General features: G+C 41.3%; 2 protein-coding genes across 3 annotated transcripts; both read right to left on the bottom strand.

Annotated features, from left to right (window-relative positions):
• Positions 1 to 1,221: 1,221 nt before the first annotated feature.
• LOC131249519 (uncharacterized) lies at positions 1,222 to 10,711 on the bottom strand. The gene is made up of 2 exons (XM_058250325.1): positions 7,746 to 10,711; positions 1,222 to 1,712 (listed from the first exon to the last, which is right to left on the bottom strand). Exons 1-2 carry the CDS (start codon positions 8,386 to 8,388, stop codon positions 1,435 to 1,437), a joined length of 921 nt encoding a protein of 306 aa, XP_058106308.1. The 5' UTR covers positions 8,389 to 10,711; the 3' UTR covers positions 1,222 to 1,434.
• A 1,140-nt stretch (positions 10,712 to 11,851) lies between these two features.
• On the bottom strand, positions 11,852 to 22,229 carry LOC131248406 (general transcription and DNA repair factor IIH subunit TFB5). Of its 2 annotated transcripts, XM_058248688.1 has the most exons (4): positions 22,076 to 22,173; positions 15,716 to 15,778; positions 12,901 to 12,967; positions 11,852 to 12,204 (listed from the first exon to the last, which is right to left on the bottom strand). In XM_058248688.1, exons 3-4 carry the CDS (start codon positions 12,933 to 12,935, stop codon positions 12,027 to 12,029), a joined length of 213 nt encoding a protein of 70 aa, XP_058104671.1. In that variant the 5' UTR covers positions 12,936 to 12,967; positions 15,716 to 15,778; positions 22,076 to 22,173; the 3' UTR covers positions 11,852 to 12,026. The 2 variants fall into 2 exon arrangements, with proteins under 2 accessions (XP_058104671.1, XP_058104669.1); XM_058248686.1 differs by lacking the exon at positions 15,716 to 15,778 and having other exon boundaries at positions 22,076 to 22,229.
• Between the last annotated feature and the right edge of the window lie 696 nt (positions 22,230 to 22,925).

Raw genomic sequence — 22,925 nt, 5'->3', positions numbered from 1 at the left:
CTAGCCCTTCGAAACTTAGGTAGGGCACAACAAGTGAATATATAGGTTTAAGGCATTAGCGTAGATTGCTACATGGACGTACCCCAGTGGAGTTTTAGATAGGAATGATCTTTGATTTAAGGGGAACATGAGGTGATCACACACCAGATGCACGGTTTGGATGCCACATTCACGTCTGGTTGGGCTCCACATGGGTCAAAATTATTATAATCAGTGTATAAGCTCGAACGAATGTGATCATTCCCCTAAAGAAAAGAGCAACTTATTGCATTTAATCAAGAAAAGTCTAAACACTCATTGCTGGGATATTCAATCTAGGCAGGGGGACTTCCCATTGAGGCCCATCAGACAAACCGTTCGGATCACCGAACCATGAACCCCACTAGTACGGACGACAGCCAAAGGTGGTTCAGGGGTCGTTTGGCACCATGTACTTGAGGGGGTTTGAGAAGATTTGAGGGGATTTGAAATCCCTGGCACCCCCTCAAAGAAATCCTTCCAAGAGTTAATTATACATGTAATATATGTGTTCTTAGGTTATTAATCTATTGGGCACATAGTCGGCAAATGATATCCGAAAACAATCATATTATCAATTGCATTACTATAATTACTTTAATACGATAATATGTGCTATCTAAACATTGTCCATGTAAATCAATGGTTAAAAATTGTTAGTTAGTTACTTGGATGTGATCTTGTGTTTGTAGCCTATCTGAAACTTGGAATTTCATCATTTTTAAGCAAAATATATATTTCAACCACTTATTATAGCCATTGTGTGGAACATTACATACATATACTAATTAAAGATATTAAAATTAATTTAATAATTAAATTCAAAACCCCTGTATATATATACTATGCATGGTTACTTTTGAATTACAGGGATTTGAGTGGATTTCAAATCCACGCTACCGAATTGGCCTTAGTATCAAGCCAGCGAGCCCTTTACAGGCCTAGTCCTCTCGCCCTGGGCTTTGATTTTCGTTCTTCATAAACAAACAGTCTGACCGTAGACCTAGCCCTTATAACTTTTCGAACACAGGCCATCTGGCCTCTTTTGGGTGGGCCACGATCTTCCATCTCAAGATCAAAGATATCTGCACCACACAAACTTTGGGCCTTTTCCAGTAGGAGTCAACTAATAATTGCCTGTGGGCCAACACCATTGATTCTAACTCGATGACAACAATCATAGATCTTCATTTATGATTTCAAGTGGCCAGATTGAGGTGTGGGACCCAACCGATCCTACCTTGTAAGTAGAGAAGCTGGTGGGCCCAACACTTTCCCTTATGATTCTGATGTATGGTTATTATGAATTCTAACTCCAAATCATTTCCACCGCCAAAAATCTCTTAATCTTCTACAAATACACGACGTAATTCCGGCATACTGCCGCAAAACAAATAAAGAAATGAGAATTAACTACTAGTCTTGCAATGATGAAATGGTGGCGGGCCGTCCTGGAAGGAGTCCCTGCATCTTCTCTGCTTTCCATCTTCTGTTAATCTTGTCGATGAATTCTTCTACTCTCTTTCTCAATTCATCGTCGTCGTCGCAGTTTTCTTGGTCATTTTCATCCTCTTCTCCTTTCTCATCCACTACAATTCTCTCGTCCGACGACCGCGTGACCACTGGGGCACAAGTGCTGCCTTCTCGACCGTCGGATGGAGAATCGAATTTTGACCCGCTTATGAGAAGAATGGCTATGATGAAGTTAAATAGACAGAAGATGAGGAGGGAATTGGAAGATGCTTGGTGGATAAAATCAAAAGTGGAAAGAAGCATGGTTTGGCAATGGAGAGAGAGAGAGAGAGAGAGAGAGAGAGAGAGAGAGAGAGAGAGAGAGATGATGGTGATCTTGAAAAGGATAGTGTGGTCCTCTTAAAGTCTCCCTCCAATGAGAGAAGTGTAGCCAGGAAGCGCCTTGTAAAATACACAATGGGAGTTGTGTTGTGTACGTTTTGAGGGTGTTCCTCATCCTACTGTATTATTTTGTCTCTTTATAGAGAAATTGACCACTGTAAACGCAACTTTTTACCCATAGAGTCGAAAACTTACCTTCTCAACTTAACGTTAGAATGCAGCCTTCCTTTCGGAAGCCGATTGGCTGGTGTGCGAAGACGAGCGCTGACGATCCTGGGCCCAACATGATGTATGTTTTGTATCCACACCTTTCATCAATTTGGAGAGATCATTTTAGGGCAATATCCAAAGAACGAGTTAAATCCCCAACACAGAAAACAGTGGGACAATGACGCCCACCATTAAAAACTTCTAAAGGCCACAAAGTTTTAGATCAAGCTAATATTTGTATTTTCCTTTCTTTCATGTCTTTTTTAACTTTTGAATAGGTTATATTTCAAATAAACATTATGATGACCCTTAGGATAATTTCAACGGTGGGAATCACTCTCCCCACTGTTTTCTTTGGTGGGGTCCACTATAGATTTTTATTTGCCTTATTCTTTGGTTCATACCCTAAAATGATATCTAAAAATGGATGGACGGTGTGGATATAACACATACATCATAATGGGCCCAGAGAAATTGGTGACGTCACTTCGGTAGCCGACTTGCTACTCGACAGGTATCTAATCCGCGTCTGAGCGTCAGCGCTGGACCGGGATTACGTCCTACCCCCACCCAGGAAGGGCTCTGTGAGGCCCACCGTGATGTAAGTATTTTATCCACGCCGTTGATCGATTTTATGAGATCATTTTAAGGTATGATCCTAAAAATAAAGCAGGTCCAAGGCTCCTTTGGACCACACCAAAGGAAGCTGCGGAGATGATGACACTTACCGTTAAAACCTTTCTAAGGGCGACTGTGATGTGTTTTTACCATCCAACCTATTCATAAGGTCATGTAGACTTGGATGAAGTGAAAACACAAATATCGGCTTGATCTGAAGCTTCTCAAGCTCCCAAGAAGTTTTTAATGGTGGACGTTCAATCCTCACTTTGTGGCCCAATTAAGCACTATATCTGCCTCAATTTTTTAATCATACCTTAAAATGATCTGATAAAAATTATGAACGGCGTGGACAAATCACTTACATTACGGTGGGCCCCCCAGAGCCCTGCCCGGCCTAGGGGGTAGGACACAATCCGCGTCCGTCAGCGCTCGTCTTCGCACACCAGCCAATCCGCTTCTGAAAAAAAGGCAGCGATATTTTGGTCCTCAGATGCTCGTCCGTACGTCCAACGTATAAGATGGGAAGGTAAGATTTGGACTTCTCAGAGAAGAAACCGGGTAAAAAGTTGCGTTCACAGTGGTCAATTTCTCACAACTGAAAAACTTTGATACCCTGGTAGATTGTGATGGATGGTACGCATGCACTCGGAAATTAGTCGTGCAGACGGGGCATATAAGAAATTCAAACTAAACTATACAAATTATGGGCCATAATCTATATGTATTACGAACAAAGGATTAATCTCATTTGATCATCTCACCATCAGATTGGTGGACATTTTAGTAGACGGTTGAGAATGGAAGTATCCTGTGGTCCTGTTTCAACAAACATTTGTTCACGAATCAGAGGTTAGGATTGTTCAACTAATCTGATTTGGGACTCTAATTCTGTAACAGTGTGTTCCGCAATTTAGTTGGTTTGATTTGAGTTATCATATTTCATATATGCAATGTCTTAGTGCCCGCATATCATGCGACATACTCTGCCAGAGTATCAACTGACTCCCTTGTCTTTTATGTGCGTTTAAAGTTTCGAAAGCGGATTCCATGTGGCATGACGTGGCCCAAGCTCTTTGGGGCCCACCGTGATGTATTTGTTTTATCCACGCTGTCCATCTGTTTTTCCAGTTCATTTTAGAGCATAAACACAAAAACGATGAATATCCAAATCTCAATTAGACCACACCACAGAAGACAGAATGGGGATTGAATATTCGCCATTGAAAACTTTTGGGTGGCTACAGAAGTTTTGGATCCAGATTATATTCGTGTTTTCCCTTCATCCACGTCTTTATGACCTTATGAACAGGTTGGATGGCCAGTAAAACATTACCGTGAGCGTGGGCATTCAATCACCACTGTTTTCTCTGGTGTGGTCCATCTGAAATTTGTGGCCCCACACCATTATAAAATCAACTGAAAAAACAGGTGGACGGAGTGGATATACAATAAATACATCTAGGTAGTCTCCACAGTCAAGGCCGCACCCACCTGGTTGCATCCGGGTCGCACCTAATCGACGTTCACCATCCAGTTGATGTGAACTAGTCGGCCTGTTCAGATGATATTTTCAATCACATTTTGCGTTACTCTCCATCTGCAGGGTATCCCACTATTTAGATGGTTTGGATTTGTGAAACATGCCACGTGTACAGTAGAGATGGCACCCCAGGACCGTCGTTCAAGGGTACGATGTCCCACCAACTTGTTATTCCCCACAAGGGACATGTATGCAAGCATGCACAAACAATGGGCTGCACTGCACCTCCATCAGCCAAGGTGACGTGGGGCCCGCCCGAACAAGTTTAGAATCTTTTTGAAGTCAACGGAGATTATTTCTCTTTGATGCGCGTTTTATAATGTAGACGGTCATATCATTCATCCGCGTTAGGTGTGTCTAGTGGAGTGCTTGACCCCAGCTGTTTTGTAAGCTTTCATTTTGTACACGTGGGACCCACGGTTCAGCCATCAAACGGTTCATATGATGGACCTCACTACGGAGGGTCCATGCACCAAAAATCCACCATATTGGAAAAAAAAAATGATCACGGTAGGTAGGTATTATACAAGGTACTTTAAAGCTGTGTGGGGCCACATTGATTACTGAGTTCCATCTGACCTGTCCATAAGATGTGCCTCCCTATTTTACGCCTAGATTTCTAAATTCATCCCAATCTCCATAGGAACAATGTGAACGTTGGTGAGGGGGACACCCACCGTAGGAACTTTCAGATGGAATGTGGGGGCCATCATGTTCTTATTATGTTATCCGTGATTGTACATTGATCCTAGTGACGTACCCCACTGAAGTTTTGGATCGGGATGATTCTTTGGATGTAAGGTGAAAAAGATTTATCTTGTCAGATGAATGGTTTGAACTTCACATACACATCATGTTGGGCCCCATGCAACTCAAACGTATGATAATTACCATATAATCTCGAAAGTATGTGATCATTTCCCATTAAGAAAAGAGCAACGATTCACATTTAATCTAGAAAAATTTAAACAGTCACAGGCAGGATATTCAGTCCGGGGGAATTACCGAGGAATGCCCATCAGACCAACCGTTCTGATCACCGAACCATGGACCCCACTAAGTACGATCGACAGCAAGAAGTGGTTTGACATCAAGCTGGCGAGACCTTTACCAGTCTAGTCTTCTGGGCCTGGGCTTCGATTTTAGGTTCTCGTGAGTAAACGGTCTGACCGCAGACCTGGCCCTCGTGACTTTTCCGGACGCGGATTTGCTTTGACAGGTTGAGCAGCCAGACTCGCTACGGAAGTGACGTCACCAAGTTCTGTGGGACCCACTATGAGGTATGTGTTATATCCACACCGTCCATCCATTTGTAGATATTATTTTATGGCATAATATAAAGAATGAGTCAGATCCAAAGCTCAAATGGACCCCACCACAGAAAACAGTGGAGAGAGTGACACCCACCATTAAAAATTTCTAAGGGCCACCAAAGTTTTCAATCAAGCTGAAATTTGTTTTTTCCTTTATTTAATGTCTGTCTTAACTTATAAACAGGTTGGATCTCAGATAAACATCATAGTAGACCTTAGGAAGGTTTCAACGGTAGGCATCACTCTTCCCACTGTTTTCTGTAGTCGGGTCCACTCCATATTTTGATCTGAATCATTCTTGATCTCATGCCCTAAAATGATCTCTCCAAATAGATGAACAGTGCAGATAGAACACATACATCATGGTGGGCCCACAGAACTTGGTAACGCCACCTCAGTAGAGTCTCGCTACTTAACCAGAACTCTCGGTATCTAATCCGCGTCCGACTTTCTCAACACGGCATCCGGCGGACGCGGACTAGCCACTGACAAGTTGAGTGGCGAGATTGGCTACTAAACTGACGTCACCTAGTTTTGTGGGTCCCACCATTATTTATGTGTTGTATCGACACCGTCCATCCAGAGATCATTTTAAGGCATGAGTAAAAGAATGAGTCAGATCCAAATCTGGAGCGGACCCACCAAGGAAAACAGTGGGAGAGTCACTCCCACGGTTGAAACTTTCTTAAGGTCCACCGCAATATTTACCTGATATCAAACCTGTTCATAAGTTAACATATACATTGAAGAATGGAAAACACAAATATCAACTTGATCGATAACTTTTGTGGCCATTAGAAGTTTTTAAGGGAGGGCGTCACTCTCTCCACTGTTTTCTGTTGTGGGGGCACTCTAGATTTTTGATCTGACTCATTACTTGGCTCATGACCTAAAATGATCTCTCCAAATGGATGGACCGTGTCGATACAACACATTTATCATGGTGGGACCCACAGAACTAGGTGACGTCACTTCCGTAGCCAGTCTCTCTCGCAGCTCAACCTGTAGTAGCTAATCCGCGTCCCCATCTGGCCTCGGATTGGCTGGTATACCACACACCACGGACCTGTCTAGCATGTTGACATCACCAAGTTCTGTGGTCCCACCATGAGGTATGAGTTATATCCAAACCGTCCGTCCACTAGGTGAGCTGGTCATAAGGCTTGAGCAGAAAAATAAGACAGATCCGAAGATCAAGTGGACCACACTGCAAAAGGCAGTGGGGGATTGAATGTCTACCATTGAAACCCTTTTGGGCTCACAGAAATTATTTATCTTTCCTCTTCATCCGGGTATTTGTGACCTTATGAACAGATTGGATAGAAAATATACGTTATGATGATCCTTCTGCGAATGTTTTAACAATGAGAATCATTACACCCAGATCCATAGCTCACACCCAGATCCATCGCTCTACTGACTGACTGAGTGGAGATACCTCGTTTCAACCCATGAGGTCTTGGTATCGATCCCTAGCAGGGGTGGTTAACATGGAGTGTGTATTGACATGGGTGTGTACTAACAAGCTAATCCAAAAAAAAAAATTTGTGAGAATCATTGTCCCCACTACTAGTATTGGTGCCGTCCACTTGAGCTTTGGATACGACTATTTTTTAGGATCAAAGATCTAAAATGATCTCGCCAAATGGATGAACGGTGTCGATATAATAAATACATCATCGTGGGGCCATGTAACTTTGATATCCTTTGAACCGTTGGTACAACTCGTATCTCGAGGAGTGTCACCGCTCGTCTTCGCACGACACGTACCCACACTAGCCAGGTTGGTGGTGTGCGATACATCAGCCAATCCGCTTCCCTTCTGGGTGGGCCACGATCTTGCATCTCAGGATCAAAGATAACTCCCCCACACAAACTGTGGGCTTTTTTACAGTAGGACTTGACTATCCTTTTATTGTAATTAATTGGCTTGTGGGCCAACAACATCGATGAAGACACTCATGGATCTTCATTTATAAATTCAAGTAGCCAGAGTGAGGTGTGGGGCACACCCGATTTGACCTTGTAAGTTGAAAAGATGGTGGGCCCATCACTTCCCCTTTATGAATGTGATCATATGGTGATAGTGAATGCTGACACCAAATCATCATTTCCACCATCAAAATTCTATTATTCTTATATAAAAACATATACTGAAATCCGATCATTGAACGATGTACATTATAGTCAATGAGAGTTAATTGCTAGCCTTGCAATCGTCCAATCACAGCGGCCCGTCTTGGAAGTAGTCTTTTCCTGTATCTTCTCTGCCTTCCATGTTCTGTTAATCTTGTCAATGAATTCTTCCACTCTCTTTCTCAATTCGTCGTCATCGTTGTCTTCGTCGCAGTTTTCTTGGTCATCGCTATCCTCCTCTCCTTTCTCATACACTTCAATTCTCTTGTTCGACAATGGCGTAACGACTGAGACACAAGTGCTGCTTTCTCGACCGTTGGATGGCGAAACGGATTTGGACCCATTTATGAGAAGAATGGCTATGATGAAGTTGCATAGACAGAAGATGAGTAGAGAATTGGAAGATGCTTGGTGGATCATATCAAAAGTGGAAGGAAGCATGGTTTGGCAATGTGGAGAGAGAGAGAGAGGGAGATTATGAAAAGGATGATATGGCCCTCTTAAAGCCTCCCTCCAATGAGAAAACCGTACACAGGAAGCTTCTTTACAAATCCACGAGAGGGAATCGCGTTGGGAAAGCTTTGATGGTATTCCCATCCTACTATGTTGTTTGGTGAAAAGCTTTGATACTCCGGCAGAGTGTGATGGATGATACGCGTGCACTTGGAAATTACTTAGAAATTGTAGAAGGGGCATACAAGCAATTCAAACTAAAATATATAAATTATGGGGCATAATCGACATGTAATGGACGGTTGAGAATGAAAGTATCTAATGGTCCTATTTAAACAAACATTTGTTCACCAATCAGAGATTAGGGTTGTTCCAAAAATCTGATTTTGGGAATGTGACTCAGCGACAGTGGGTTCTACAATTTAGTTGGTTTAATTTGAGTTATTATATGCCATGCGTACAATGTCTTAGTGCTTGAGTATCAAGTGTCATACTCTGCCAGAGTATCAACTGACACCAGTGCGTTGGAAGTTTCCTTTCCCTTTGCTGCACTTGGGTGAGGTTCGTGATAAAAGTCGTATGAGAAATTCACCGGGCAATTTCTCCGAGGTGTCCATGCAATTTCGGACGGAGGGATTGGAAATTGCCATCCTCGTTTATACAATGGATCCCTGACCGTGGGGCACACCTTGATTTATGTGTTGTATATCCACTCGGTCCATCAGTTTTTTTCAGCTTATTTAGGGCATGGTCCCAAAATTGAAACAGATCCAATTTCTCAAGTGGACCACACCATAGAAAACACAAATATCAGCTTGATCCAAAACTTGTGGACAACACCTCAGAAAAAAAAATGATCATTGAACGCCCACCATTTATAAATTCCTAGGGCCCACCGTAATGTTTATTTTCCATCCAAACTTTTGAAAAGCTCACGCAGACGTGGACGAAGAGAAAACACAAATATCAGCTTCATCTAAAACTTTTGTGGCCCACAAGTTTTTAATTATCAATGACCACTGTTTCTTGTGGTGTGGTCCACTTGAGATTTGGAACCGCTTCATTTTTTGGATCGTGCCCTAAAATGTGCTGGAAAAACTGATGAACGGAGTTGATATACAACAAATACATCAAGGTGGGCCGAGCTGTCAGGGAACTATGCTGTTGCCCGGACTCACCTAATCCGCGCCCCCTCCGGCGAGGAATCATATTCTCGGGCGATTATACCGTAGAGCAGGTAGAAGTGGAATACGGTGGGGCCGGCTCTCCAACGTACACCTGAGAACTGAACATGTCCATCCCGCGGGGCCCAACATCGATGGCCGTTATATAAAAACACCTGTTAGGAACTCCTAGCCATTACTTCCACCCGTTGAGATTGCCCATTGAAAGATTTGCCTATCACCCTCAGTTTGAAGGATGCTAATTGAATGGCTAGGATCTTCCAATCAGTTCGATTTTGCAAGCATTTTTAAATCGATGGTGGTCCGTGGGGATAAGTGGATAGAAGCTAGGACTTGTACATTTCCCATGCCAGGTGTACGGTGGAGGGAGGATTCTGTCTCTACCTAAACCACACATTATTTCAACGGCAAACGGAGCTGGGAAAAGAGGAATCTCTGATGGTGTTCCCTACATAAGCGCCGTATGAGTTGGTGAACCGAGATTGCCCATCTGATGGGCCATGCCGTGGACAAATCTCGGCCGTCTAATTCGCGGGCGGGCTGATGTATGGAGTAAAAAATATAAATTGCCCACATTTAAATGAGACGATTATGCTCATCTAGGGCTAAGATCGTCCTATTGTTTGTAGCTTTTGCACAATGGACCATCCATGGTCTAGATGCATTGATGGCCATGCAGTAGCTAGTTGCAAACGCACCAACAGGCGTTCACCATCTGATGGGTCCTACCACCGATGGCTGTGGCCCAATAATCACACCAGCTGACTAATTCTGACTACTCCAGGAAGAACTGCTCAGACTATTTTTAACCCTCTGTTTGGTAATACTCAAAAGTCCTCTTGTTGGTTGGGATCATCCAACCAGTTTGCCATGGGCCGTAGCGGATTAGGTGCTCCGGGGCCCACCTTCATGTATGTGTTCTAGATCCACACCATCCATCCGGTTCGCTAGATCATTTTAGGGCATGAGCCCAAAAATGAAGAAGATCCAAATCTCAGGTAGACCATACTATAGGAAACAGTGGTGATTGAATGCCCTACCATTAAAAACTTACTGGGCTCTCCGTAATGTTTATTTGCCATCCAACCTGTTGACACATAAACCTGGATGAAGATGAAGGGAAAAACAAATACCAGCATGATCCAAAACTCATGTGGCCCATTAATGGTCAATCTGCATTTTCCTATGGTATGGTCCACCCGAGAATTGGATCCGCTTCATTTTTGGGCTCATGCCCTAAAATGATCTTGAAAAACGTATGTACAGTATGGATATAAAATAGATACATCAAGATGGACCCTACGCGTCTTGGGTGAGGCTAGGGCAGGCCCAGCATGCGACCATTACAATTGAAATTTTGAAATGACCCATCTATGCAGATACCTTAGGGCCGTTTGGCTGGGCGGATTGGAAGGGATTGGAAGTTAAATCCCGGGATTGGCCGGACGTGCCAAACAGACAGGGTGATCTGATCCCCGGATATAGCAATCCCATGGATCTTAAGACAATCCACTGACAACACCATCATTGCCTTTAAATCCCATCCAATCCACCCTAATCCGTTCAAATATGCCTGGAACGTGTTTGGTTCGAGAGATTGGAAGGGATGGGTAGGTTTAATCCCGGGATTGGCCGGGCGTGCCAAACAGACTCCATATAGCAATCCCGGGATATAGCAATCCCATGGATCTTAAGACAATCCACTGACAACACCATCATTACCTTGAAATCCATGCCATCCACTCTAATACCATTCAATCCCTTCCAATCCACCCGGCCAAACAGGCCGGTAGTAACTCACAAGCAGGATGAAATCACATATCAATTCCCATCTCCAGAGCACCCAAAACCACAAATAAAATAAGAAAAAACTGATCACCTAAGGGTAAAAGCACCAGACCTTGCGGCGCCATACCATGTATAGGACATCCGGACCATTAAAGATCCCACCATGAAGATCACCTGCCACAAAAATCAGACCAGTTGGGCCACACATCAGAATAAATGGACAAACTGTGTCCTACTCAACATACAGGTGTGGCACATTCGTAACGGATTTTCTTCATGGTGGGGCCAAATTATGGATGTCCAACAGGGTGGTGTGTCAGCAGGAAAGATGGTGTTTGCGGTGCTGTTGCCTGTAGGTGATTATATAATTCATGGCTGCAGTGATTTTGGGGTAGTTTGTGCATTATAGCCTGCATTGCACCCAAAAAAAGTCTCTGGGTTCTTGCTCTTGTACTTTCAGTATAAGCAATTTTACCAATTCAGGATGCATTTGGATGTTCAATTGAATTGAATTGCAATAATTAAATTCACGAAGCAGGAAATGAACAATATGGAGCTAGCCCCACTCAATTCATACTACCAAAAATTGCTTCGTTGCGAAGTAGTAAAGGTGCTAGCGCTACCAGTCCCAGCTCTGCCATTTCCTCCATAATGAGTTGAACGAATTGCAATTCGGTTCCAACTGAGAATCCAAACAGAGAGAAAAGAGAAGGTAATATATATTACAAAAGACGGGAACAGAAATGCTTACTTGAAGATGCATTATAATGTTAAAGACTGGCTAGTGACAGTCAATAACCCATGGTTGAAAAAAATGCAAAGGATCTTTCTATAAAAGACCAACTTCCATGTGGTAATATTCCAAGCCTCATGTAAGAGACAATCGGAGTTTGCAGCCTCGGGATCAAATCAAGCAGGTTTCTCATAGGAGTTCTGGTCTCGGAAGTCAGCAATGCGACTCCGAATCATTTCAGCCACATGAGGTTGCACGAACATGTGAGTGGCGTCCAGCATATGTACTATAAACTTCTGAGAAGCTGGCAGAGACGCATTAAAACTGACAATGAACTGCGCCATGGGTATGTCACTGCAAACAGTACAAGGAAGAGACTCAAGGCCATTCAATAACAAATAAAAGCACGGAATTATTTGATACTCTGGCAGAGTGTGATGAGTCGTACGACGTGTGCTCACAAATTATATACATCAGATCCGATGCATATTCCTCGCATTGAACCTTCAAAACCATGGGACCTCGGTCGATAGTTCATTACCAGAAAATCAGATTAACTGATACCAATCTCTTATAATGGCTGTTGGTTGGTTAAATTTGGACCATTGACTATTTCCAATTTTAGCAGTCCATTAGATGTCTGCCAAATGGCCATTTAGGATATTGGTTTAGTGCAATTTTTGGTTTATGGTCCACCTAAAGTTGGCCCACAATTTGCACGTTCTAATTTCAGTCACTTGTATTCCACATGAAATTTGCCATTGCGTGTATGAACCATCACATATTGCCCGAGCATCAAAGTTTTCCTATAAAAAACAGGCACTGACACTGCACTCTAATGAGCTTAAGAAGCGGGTATTTTTTTTTTCTCTTTACTTTTCTGTTTCTATTTCTTTCTTTCTTTTTTTCTTTTTCTTTTGTTCCTTTTTTTTTTCTGAAGGGTGAGATCTAAGACGTGAGTGATGATGTTTTTTCTTTTTTCTTTTTTCCTTTTTTACTTTGGTGAGGGATAAGAACTAAGAACCAAGTGATGATGCTTATCAAACATACCATGAGATAAACAGTCCTTTGATGGCATTGACCATCTTATACTAGCAATTTGTACTCAAGCCTTTGTCTGCAGATGAAACAATAGCAAATGGTCACCCATAACAGAATGATGGCATTGCGTATGCTCATAAAATCATGATATACAAAATGAAAACAAATGCTGAATATGGGAAACCTTGACATGACAAGCTTTCGAGTTTCGATTATGTTAGACAACATTGGACCTCTATATTCTGTCATTTAAGAATCAAAGATGTCCGATCATCATGTAAGCATCCATGTGGATGTCCCGTTTTTCTTATAGGGGTCTAGTTGATGCACTCAGTGGTTGAAATATCGATGGTATTGATATCGTCTGTGGTTGATATGATATACAGGGGAAGTTATTAAATTTCCATGCATCGCACAAAATACCACAATGTATGGCCGATATATTGTGATATATCGATACAATGCGATATTTTTCCAAAAACCCTTCATAAAATTCCCCCATTTCATCAATACATTGAGATGACTCAGCAATTCATTGAGATACATTTCCCACCAAAATTTTGAAAAGCATTCAAGAAAAAACCCACAAAAATCAATCTGTTTTCATATTTATACTGAATTATTTAAGGAATTTTACAAAAAAAAACTACCTAGTAAATATAGAATTACATTCTAGTACCTTCCTCAAAAAGGTTTTCAACAAACTACCCCATTAATATAAGTAATTATCATTGGAGTACCTACCGTTAGATTTCTTAATGGAAGTTAGGGCCGGTTGTGTAAGCAAAGGGATCGGCGGCCCGATTGGGCCCCACTATGATGTTGATGTGAAATCCACCCCAACCACCAGGTGTGTCACCCCATGATAGGCCCAAGGCCCAAAAATCAGCATCATTCGTGATTCAGCTGGACCACGCGATTGGAAACAGTGTATAGGGCAACCCTCCCCTCCAAACTATTTCCCTTGGTATGGCCCACCTAAATCACAAATAGGCCTTATATCTGAATCCTAGGTGCGAATTTTGCTGTGGCATGTAATGGTTGGAGTGGATTTCATATGATCATCACAGTGAGCCCTGTAAAAATCAAGATTGGTGATCTCTCTCCCAATTGTTTCCTTTGGTGTGGGCCACCTGAATCACAAGTCAACCTGAGTTTTCAGCCCTGGGCCTAGTGTGGGATCACACATCCAATGGTTGGAGTGGATTTCACATACACATCAGGGTGGGCCCCAAAAAAAAATTCAAGGGTGGCACCCCTCTCGCAACTGTTCCGGAAAAACAGAGATTTAAAGAGAATATTATGGGACATGCCCACCCTTGGTTTTTTACTATTCCACCTTGATATGTATATGAGATCCATTCCGATCATTAGATAGGTAATCCCACATTAGGCTTGGGGCAAAAAAAAAAAAAAAAATTTATCAGGCTAACCTGTGATGCAAGTGGGCCACACCAAAGGAAACAGTAAAGAGAGAGACATCCACCCTTGATTTTTTATGGGGCTCACTGCGATGATTATAGGAAACCCACACCAACCATTAAATGCCACACCAAAATTTAAGCCTGGGGCCCCAAACATTGGGCCAATCCATGATTCAAGTGGCCGCACAAAGGGAAACAATTTCAAAGGTAAGGGTTGCCCTGTACACTGTTTCCAATCATGTGGTCCACCTAAATCATGGATGGGACGGATTTTTTGGCCCTTGGCTTAACATGGGGTGATGATTGGGTGGATTATGCATAAACATCATAATGGAGCCCACCCAAGTGGCCGACCCCTTTGCTCGCATGGCCGACACCAACTTCCATTAAGAAACCTAATGGAGGGTACTTCAATGATAATTACTAAAACTAATAGGGTAGTTTATTGAAAAAAATTCTGAGAAAGATATCAAAATATAAATTCTATATTAAGTGGGAAGTTTTTTCTATATATAAAATTCCCTATAATTTTTGAATTATATGAACTCATTTTCGTTATAATTGCATTACTTCAGTCAGACAACACATAGTTTAGGACCCAGTCCAAAAGGAAATCTATTACACATACTTATATTTTGTGATCTTTTGAGTTCTAAGTGTGTAATCATGTATCTTTCAACATATCCTGAAGTTTTATTGAAAATTTCCATCATTTCCAAACACATGCATTGATACCAATATTTAAATCATTGGATGCACTTTACCTTTCAGATACCCCTGATAACCTTTTTTTTCTTAAGGCTATAATATTTACTTTAAGAAGATAATTGATTATACCATCTTTAACCATTTATACTGTAATATAAATGGCTCAAATAAATCAGGTTTCTAACATTAGGGGTGCATTTGGATGCATGACAAAATGACAAGCAGACTGGACGATCCACTGGAACAGATGGGTTGACTCTACTTAGCATTTGGGGCACCAGAATTTCATAAAACCACATTCACATCATCCCATTTTTCCACCTTTTCCTTCTCAAGTCAATACCAGAATGTTTCATGTCAGATCGTTAAGTACTCTGGATCTCAGTTTCTGACAAAAGCATACTGCCAATCTGACTTTTTCACGAAATACAAACAAGGACAAAATTAAACTCAACAAAGCCAATCAAGGACACAATCAAGTGCTGTATAATGGAAATCATGCCAAACATGGAAAACCACAAATCAAATACTTGGCATCCATTCACCCAAAAATTTCTGCTGCAATTTACTCGTACCCAACTCCCTACCAAAAATATATCAACTCTATCATTGGCCAAAGCTTTTTTAACTTCTATCTTCATTTTTTGCAGTAACAATTTTTGCACTGAAGTTTAGAAAGCTCCATTACTAACATAGATCAATCTTGACCATGATTTTGAACATCATCTGGAACCGCTGGCTAAAAAGCAAGCAACCTGCCCAAAATGTCAATCAATTCCAACCAAGATGGGTTATTACGATACCTAGCAATGGGCAAGTAACTGACATTAAAAACCATGATATTTACAAAAACTTAATCTCACTTTGCAACAAACCACAACATTACAACTGATTGACTAGAAAATCTACAAGCTTTCAGTTTGAAATGCCCCTTTAATGCACAATTCTTTCGGAACTAGTAAAGATTAAAATGAACTGCAAATTTAATTGTCATGTGTGTAAGACATCTGAGTTCATCCAAAATATGGGCCACGCCATGAAAATTAATCGACATGAAAATAGCGTGTCCACTCATTTGGTAGGCCACATCTATACATTGAGTTAGACCATTGGCTTTCTATTCATTTCAACATGCCGCCCACATTTTGCATGGCTTGGATGTTCTACACAAGTGGCACATTGCAGAAAAGATGGGTCTGTGAATCAAAGTTCTAATACAATGCTGATATGTGATCATCTCTCCCTACTTTTTCTAGATGCTTTAACACTAACATGATTTAATTGTGTTTGGGAGTTCCACTTTTAGTGAGTGGTGACACATGGTAATGCACTCTGCCCAAATGTCAATTGGGACAAGAAAAGCTCGCTATTATCACAATTGAGATTTGGGGAAACTGTGCCACCGGACAAACAAATCGGATGCTTTCCGATCAAGTCATCAAACTAGTTCCAACTTGATGTCACTCCCAAACGAACCCTAAACGCCATTGCCATTAGATTCTAACTCAACAACATCATCATCACCACCTAAGCCTTATCGCAACTAAATGGGTTCAGCTGCAAGAATCCTATTTCATCATTCCACTCTATCACCAACTATATCCCCAGTTAAACTATAGGCTCAAGGTCTTTTCTTACTACCTCCACCCACATCTTTTCGGGCCTTCCCCTTGCCCTTTTAGAGCTTTCCACTTATGCCGACTATATCCTTAGTTAAAACATAGGTCTTCGGGTCTTTTTTAACTACCTCCACCCACATCTTTTGGGGCCTTCCCCTTGCCTTTTTAGAGCTTTTCACTTAAACCAACTCACTTTTTCACAGGAGGGGTTCTGGATCTCTATTGCACATGGCCAAACATCTAATTCTACTTTCCCTCCCCTTACTATTGATTGATGTTACTCTTGAGTTCCCTCAAATGCATTCATTTCTAATTCTATCCTTCCTTGTCTGGCCACCCATCCATCTCCACATCCTCATTTCATCTACACTCATCCTATGGGCATGTTGCTCCTTAACTGCCCAAAATTTTGTCCATAAAAAATGGCTGGTCTTATAGCTAAAACTCATAAGGCACATCTCCACTTCTTTCAACCAACTTGAATTCTATGGGCAACATCCTTCTTAATTTCACCGCTCTCATGAATTATCGACCCAAGATATCGAAAATGGTCATTTTGGCGGGTACTTCTTGATCAACAATCTTAACTAATTCCTTGTTTCCAATTCTATGATTGCTAAGGGTTGTTTGGATTGGTGGAAATCGGGATTCAACCACGGCAAAGGAAATCAATCATCTCAAATATGATGGTTTCCCTCATTTGAGAAAGGCAAGAGGAGAGAGGAAATCAGTTTTCCTTTCCACCGTTTTCCTCGGAAAAGGGTCATTTCCCTTTCCTCTCTAAAACCTAAGATATGAAATTTCCACCTTTTTTGAGAGACAGCTCTCATTTTTTACTACTGACCTTCTACATATCCACTGAAATCATGTATGCTAATTGCTAAAACAAAAAGGTTATTTAAGCTTCTTCTTTTGTTTTTGCTATTCCCTCCTGAAAATAAGAGATAAGAAGCTTTCTAGCCCGTAGCTCAATGGCAGACAAGGCGTGTTAAAACATTTGGGGTCTGGGACTCTTCGGTTCTTACCTATTCTAGCCCATATAAAGGAGATTGAATCAAAGGCTTTCCAATAAAAAACAAGAGGGAAAAACATAGAAGGTCCAAATCAATTTTTTTAAAGCCCCAAACTGGACCCAACCCCTTTTTGTGGGCAGTTTAATGCAAACCCATCCAACTGCTGGCTCAATTGGTATGGCCCATAAAGTTAATATCATAACATATTAAAACTAGTTATTTGGGGGGGCGGGGGACACAATTTGAAAAAGTCCCAAGCAGGTGACCCAACAATAGACAGTCAAGAAAGGAATTATAGTGATGGTTCACATTCAAATGAAGGAATCGAACTTCTGTAGGTAGGATCTTCCAGATTGGGGGATTTTTAGTGCATGGTACATTTAGGTAGGGCCCATCATTTAATGGTCCGGATTATAGATCATTGAACCATGAGCCCGCTACAAAACCAAAAGCCGAAATAAACGAACCAATGAAACCATCCATCAAAGCATTGTATAATGCATAGAGTTCTTTGCATCTCTCGCGACACAGGATCCAGCATGTTTTGCCTACTGAGGCCCACATATTGAGCAGTCCAATGATCAGGACACAATTTGAAAAAGTCCCAAGCAGGTGACCCAACAATAGACAGTCAAGAAAGGAATTATAGTGATGGTTCACATTCAAATGAAGGAATCTAACTTCTATAGGTAGGATCTTCCAGATTGGGGGATTTTTAGTGCATGGTACATTTAGGTAGGGCCCATCATTTAATGGTCTGGATTATAGATCATTGAACCATGAGCCCGCTACAAAACCAAAAGCCAAAATAAACGAACCAATGAAACCATCCATCAAAGCATTGTATAATGCATAGAGTTCTTTGCATCTCTCGCGACACAGGATCCAGCATGTTTTGCCTACTGAGGCCCACATATTGAGCAGTCCAATGATCAGGACACAATTTGAAAAAGTCCCAAGCAGGTGACCCAACAATAGACAGTCAAGAAAGGAATTATAGTGATGGTTCACATTCAAATGAAGGAATCTAACTTCTATAGGTAGGATCTTCCAGATTGGGGGATTTTTACTGCATGGTACATTTAGGTAGGGCCCATCATTTAATGGTCTGGATTATAGATCATTGAACCATGAGCCCACTACAAAACCAAAAGCCGAAATAAACGAACCAATGAAACCATCCATCAAAGCATTGTATAATGCATAGAGTTCTTTGCATCTCTTGCGACGCAGGATCCAGCATGTTTTGCCTACTGAGGCCCACATATTGAGCAGTCCAATGATCGGAACTGTCCATGTCATCAAATCTATGCTACACGGATCACACATGAGAAACTTAACGCATCATTTTTCAATGGCTCACATTCAACTCTAAAAATCAAAGTTCGGGATCATCAAAGCATGCTTGTTTATTTAAGCTATTCACAAGAATAATGATGGTTCAAATCAATGATCAGTGGAGAATACCCAAAAAATTAGACTAAGAAGATGATAATAACCATCTCTTTTTTTACCATGGATTTTGGACAACTTGTTACTTTTAGCATAATATGGACCACTCATTACTTTTAATGGTATGAAGAACTAATGGGATGTGGGTGTTGGCCCAGGATGAAACATGCTCCAAATTCTTCCTCCAAGGGATAAACATAAACCCTTTCAATTTGAGATTATAAAAGAATTACAGCACCGGTCCTCTATGAGAAAAAACAGAATGCAAACGGCTAGGATATTCCAATCTTGGAGTTTTTTTTTCGTTCATGGATCATACACTCTGAGAGGCCCAGCAGAATGATAGCCTCGATCAATAAACCATGGACTGTTGATATGATAATTCAAGCTTTTCTAAGCCCACACAGGTGTATAGGGCATCTCATCTACAACCATCCCATGTCGCAGCAGGACACATAAGCTTGAGATCTAAGTTATCCATCCAGTGGGTTTCTTTGTTTAGAATGCTGGCACGGCAGTCAAGCCACTGTGTGTGTTAGATGGGCCACAATTTAGAAAAGAAACTGATGAATGAAACAAAACTTTCGGCTAGTTTTCTAAGCCGTACCCCTATTTCTAACATTGTGGCCCACTTGAAGCAAGAACCAGCCTCTTTTTGGACCATAGGATCTAGATGGTCGGACCCACGTGATGAACAGGTTGGACTTGGATCTCATGCACCTATGTGACACTAGCTAATGCGAGGGCATTTTCACACTGGGCTCGAGTGGGGTCGCCTGTTGGATGCAGGGGCACACTCGAGGTGGGTGACCCATGCGATTTGAGGTCCACGAGGGAGATCTCGTGTTCGAGACTCCTTACCAGGGGTGAGTAATGCGCATTTCACACCGAGCTCAAGTGGAGTAGCCTGTGGGATGTGGGGACACACTCGGGGTGGGCGGCCCATGTGATTTGGAGCCCACGAAGGGGGTTCGGCCGAGGTCCTAACCCATGAGATATGGGGCCTGGGCTATGAGATAAAGGGATTAATTCGCCATACTCTAACAGTTCGAGCTTTTAGAGCAAGTGGTTAATTGTCCTGCATTACTAGCACATGCGGTGGCATGCACATCAACTGCTTTGTACACGAACGTGAGCTTAACTAAATCGATGATGTTTCCAACCATGGATAGATAATACCCAGAAACCTTTTCATATTGGATAATTCAGTCAGATGGACATGTGGATTGCATGGATGGCCCTGGAATTAATTCCCCCAAATCTAAAAAGAAAAGAAAAAGAAAAAGAATCACTTACACTTAAATCTTTCCTCTTATTCTTTTTCTTCTCCTTTTTTTTTTTTTTTTTCCTTTCTTTGTGAATAAGAGATAGAGGCCAAAAGAGTTCATAGTAAGGAGGGAGGGGGGGAGAATGGGAGTCAGGAGATCAAGAGAGATGGAGAAAGAAAATCAAGAGATGGTGAGAGCAAATCGGGATAGGGTTTTTTAAAATCCATCCAAAGGGAGTGTGTGTGTGTGTGTGTGTGTGTGTGGATGGCGCTTACATAGGCAGAAGGCATGATTTTGCTAATACAGTGTTAGATATGAACCATTAAAAGATGGTGATGACACATCCTCTGACATGTGGCACTGATGTACAGCCATCCGGACCATCTAAATTATGGGTCCCATTGCGTATAAAGCATACATAAAATTGCTCTAATCAATCAATCGTAACCATCCATTTATGGCTACCAAATGAATCGTTAAATACAATAATGAACAGTCCAAATTTGAAGGGCAAAAACAGATTCATGAGCATTTTTAAAGAGTCACCACCATTTCTCCATACAAGACTAACATTGAAGTCTAGCTTCATCACCCGGCACTTGGGGCCAGCATGACAAATATTGCTGAAATTTTGAAAAACTCACAATATTTTCGCAACAAATAAAATAAACAATATTATCGATAATATTGCAAGGTTTTCAAAATACCTGCAGTTTTGAATTTTCACGAGTTTATCTGGTATTAGCATAAAAGTTGTTTGAAATTTTAAATAATTCATTGTATGGTTATACATTAACATATTTAAATTAATTATTAATTTACAGCGTATTTTTTTAGTTTTAAATTTTTACCAAGAATTTCCCAATAATATCCCAAGAAAAAACTTAAAAATTTAAAATACTGCTGAAAAATTCCTGAGGACAAGCTTTATCCAAAATTGGAGTCCCAATCAAAGGGATAGTGCAGTTCCTGGTACTGTAGATAGTATCATGATAGCTTCTTAACGTATACGAGGCATAAAAATGATACTACATAACAATTGATGCAAGACTATAACTATAGATTTTTTAAGGAATTTAATAAATTTATAAAAAATTAAAATTAATTATTTATTTATTTATTTTTTTTATATAAAAAAAACGCTACGTAGAAACCATAGTAGTTCAGAGAACAACACAACATCATCACTGAGAGAGAGAGAGAGAGAGAGAGAGAGAGAGGGGCACATAAAATTCAATACATCACTGGGATCAGAAGCACATGAAACTCAACAAAATTCATAACTGAAATCAATCAAACACCAAGACCACTTATTATTAGCCCAGATCATAGTAGATAGAACATCAATCGAACACCTATCTTCATGATCGGAAATCACTTAGAAAGAATGCTGCATTTCTACCTTCATCGCTCTTCTTTCCATAAAAAACGAGCAGAATCAATGAGAAAAGACCCTGAATTTTAGTTAGAAATCACAGAAACCCTGCAATTTCTACCATTTGGCTTCCGGAAACCGGAACCCAGATCCAAAATCACGAGACAAAGCAAACCCAGTTTCCCGTTTCCATCGAAACGAAAAGAATGGGAGAGATATAAAACCATTGATAGAGATTTCGAGCTAAATGAAAGGGTTAAAATAATGGAAAAAAAAAAAAAACAGAAAGCCGATAGGAAACTTGAAAATGAGAGATTTTTCATACCGGCGAAGACAGGAGTATTTGAATCGGGAGGTTTGTGAGTCCAGGGCAGATTAGACGGAGGCAGGGGTGCGGATAGGAGCTGCTGCTGCTACGGGTGCAAAAACGGAGAGACTACAGAGTCCGCAAAGGGATCTGCTCAAAAAGCATTGGCTACTCCCCTGCCACCAGCCCGGTGGCTGATGGTCGGTGATCTGTGGGCCCCACCATGATGTATGTGCTTCATCCATTCTGTTCATCAATTTTTACAGATCATTTTAGATATAAATCCCAAAAATTAGAGGGATATATGTCTCAAGTGGACCACACCACAGGAAAACAATAGTGACTAGATATCCACCATTAAAATCCTCCTAAGACCCACTGTACTGTTTATTTGACATCCAATCGGTTGATTAGGTAATACAGACCTAGATGAAGTGAAAAAATACAAATATCAACTTGATCCAAAACTTTTATGGCCCTCAAAAAGTTTTTAATGGTCAACGTTCATTTAACATTGTTCCCAGTAAAGTGGTCAACATGTGATTGAGATATACCACATTTTTTGTCTCATGCCATAAAATGATATTAAAAAAACGGCATGGATGAAACACCTACGTCATGGTGGGGCCATGGCACCGACCATCAGCCATTGGCTGCTGGAGTGGGAGTAACCAATCCGTTTCCGATTGGCTGGTGTACCAAACATCAGTGATCTAGCTTGTGTGTTGATGTCAGTAAGTTCTGTGGGTCCATCATGAGGTATGTTTTATATCCAAACCATCCATCCATTTAGCGAGCTTGTGGTAATGCTTGAGCCGAAAAATAAGGTAGATCAAGAGATCAAGTGGACCACACTGTTAAAAGCAGT

This window comes from Magnolia sinica, chromosome 6 (genome assembly GCF_029962835.1).
Source record: "Magnolia sinica isolate HGM2019 chromosome 6, MsV1, whole genome shotgun sequence".
In the NCBI taxonomy this organism is placed as follows: domain Eukaryota; kingdom Viridiplantae; phylum Streptophyta; class Magnoliopsida; order Magnoliales; family Magnoliaceae; genus Magnolia; species Magnolia sinica.
Note: the sequence above shows the minus strand (reverse complement) of the source record. Positions and strands in the feature narration are given on the sequence as shown.

What these genes read in the sequence shown, in the direction of transcription:
- LOC131248406 (XM_058248686.1), bottom strand. Translation starts at nt 12,935, where the DNA reads ATGGTCAATGCCATCAAAGGACTGTTTATCTCATG. An exon ending in AAAGGACTGTTTATCTCATG is followed by an intron (nt 12,205 to 12,900) that starts GTATGTTTGATA and finishes TACTGTTTGCAG; the next exon opens with TGACATACCCATGGCGCAGT.
- LOC131249519 (XM_058250325.1), bottom strand. Translation starts at nt 8,388, where the DNA reads ATGCCCCTTCTACAATTTCTAAGTAATTTCCAAGTGCACGCGTATCAT. An exon ending in GCTAGCAATTAACTCTCATT is followed by an intron (nt 1,713 to 7,745) that starts GACTATAATGTA and finishes ACTTCATCATAG; the next exon opens with CCATTCTTCTCATAAGCGGG.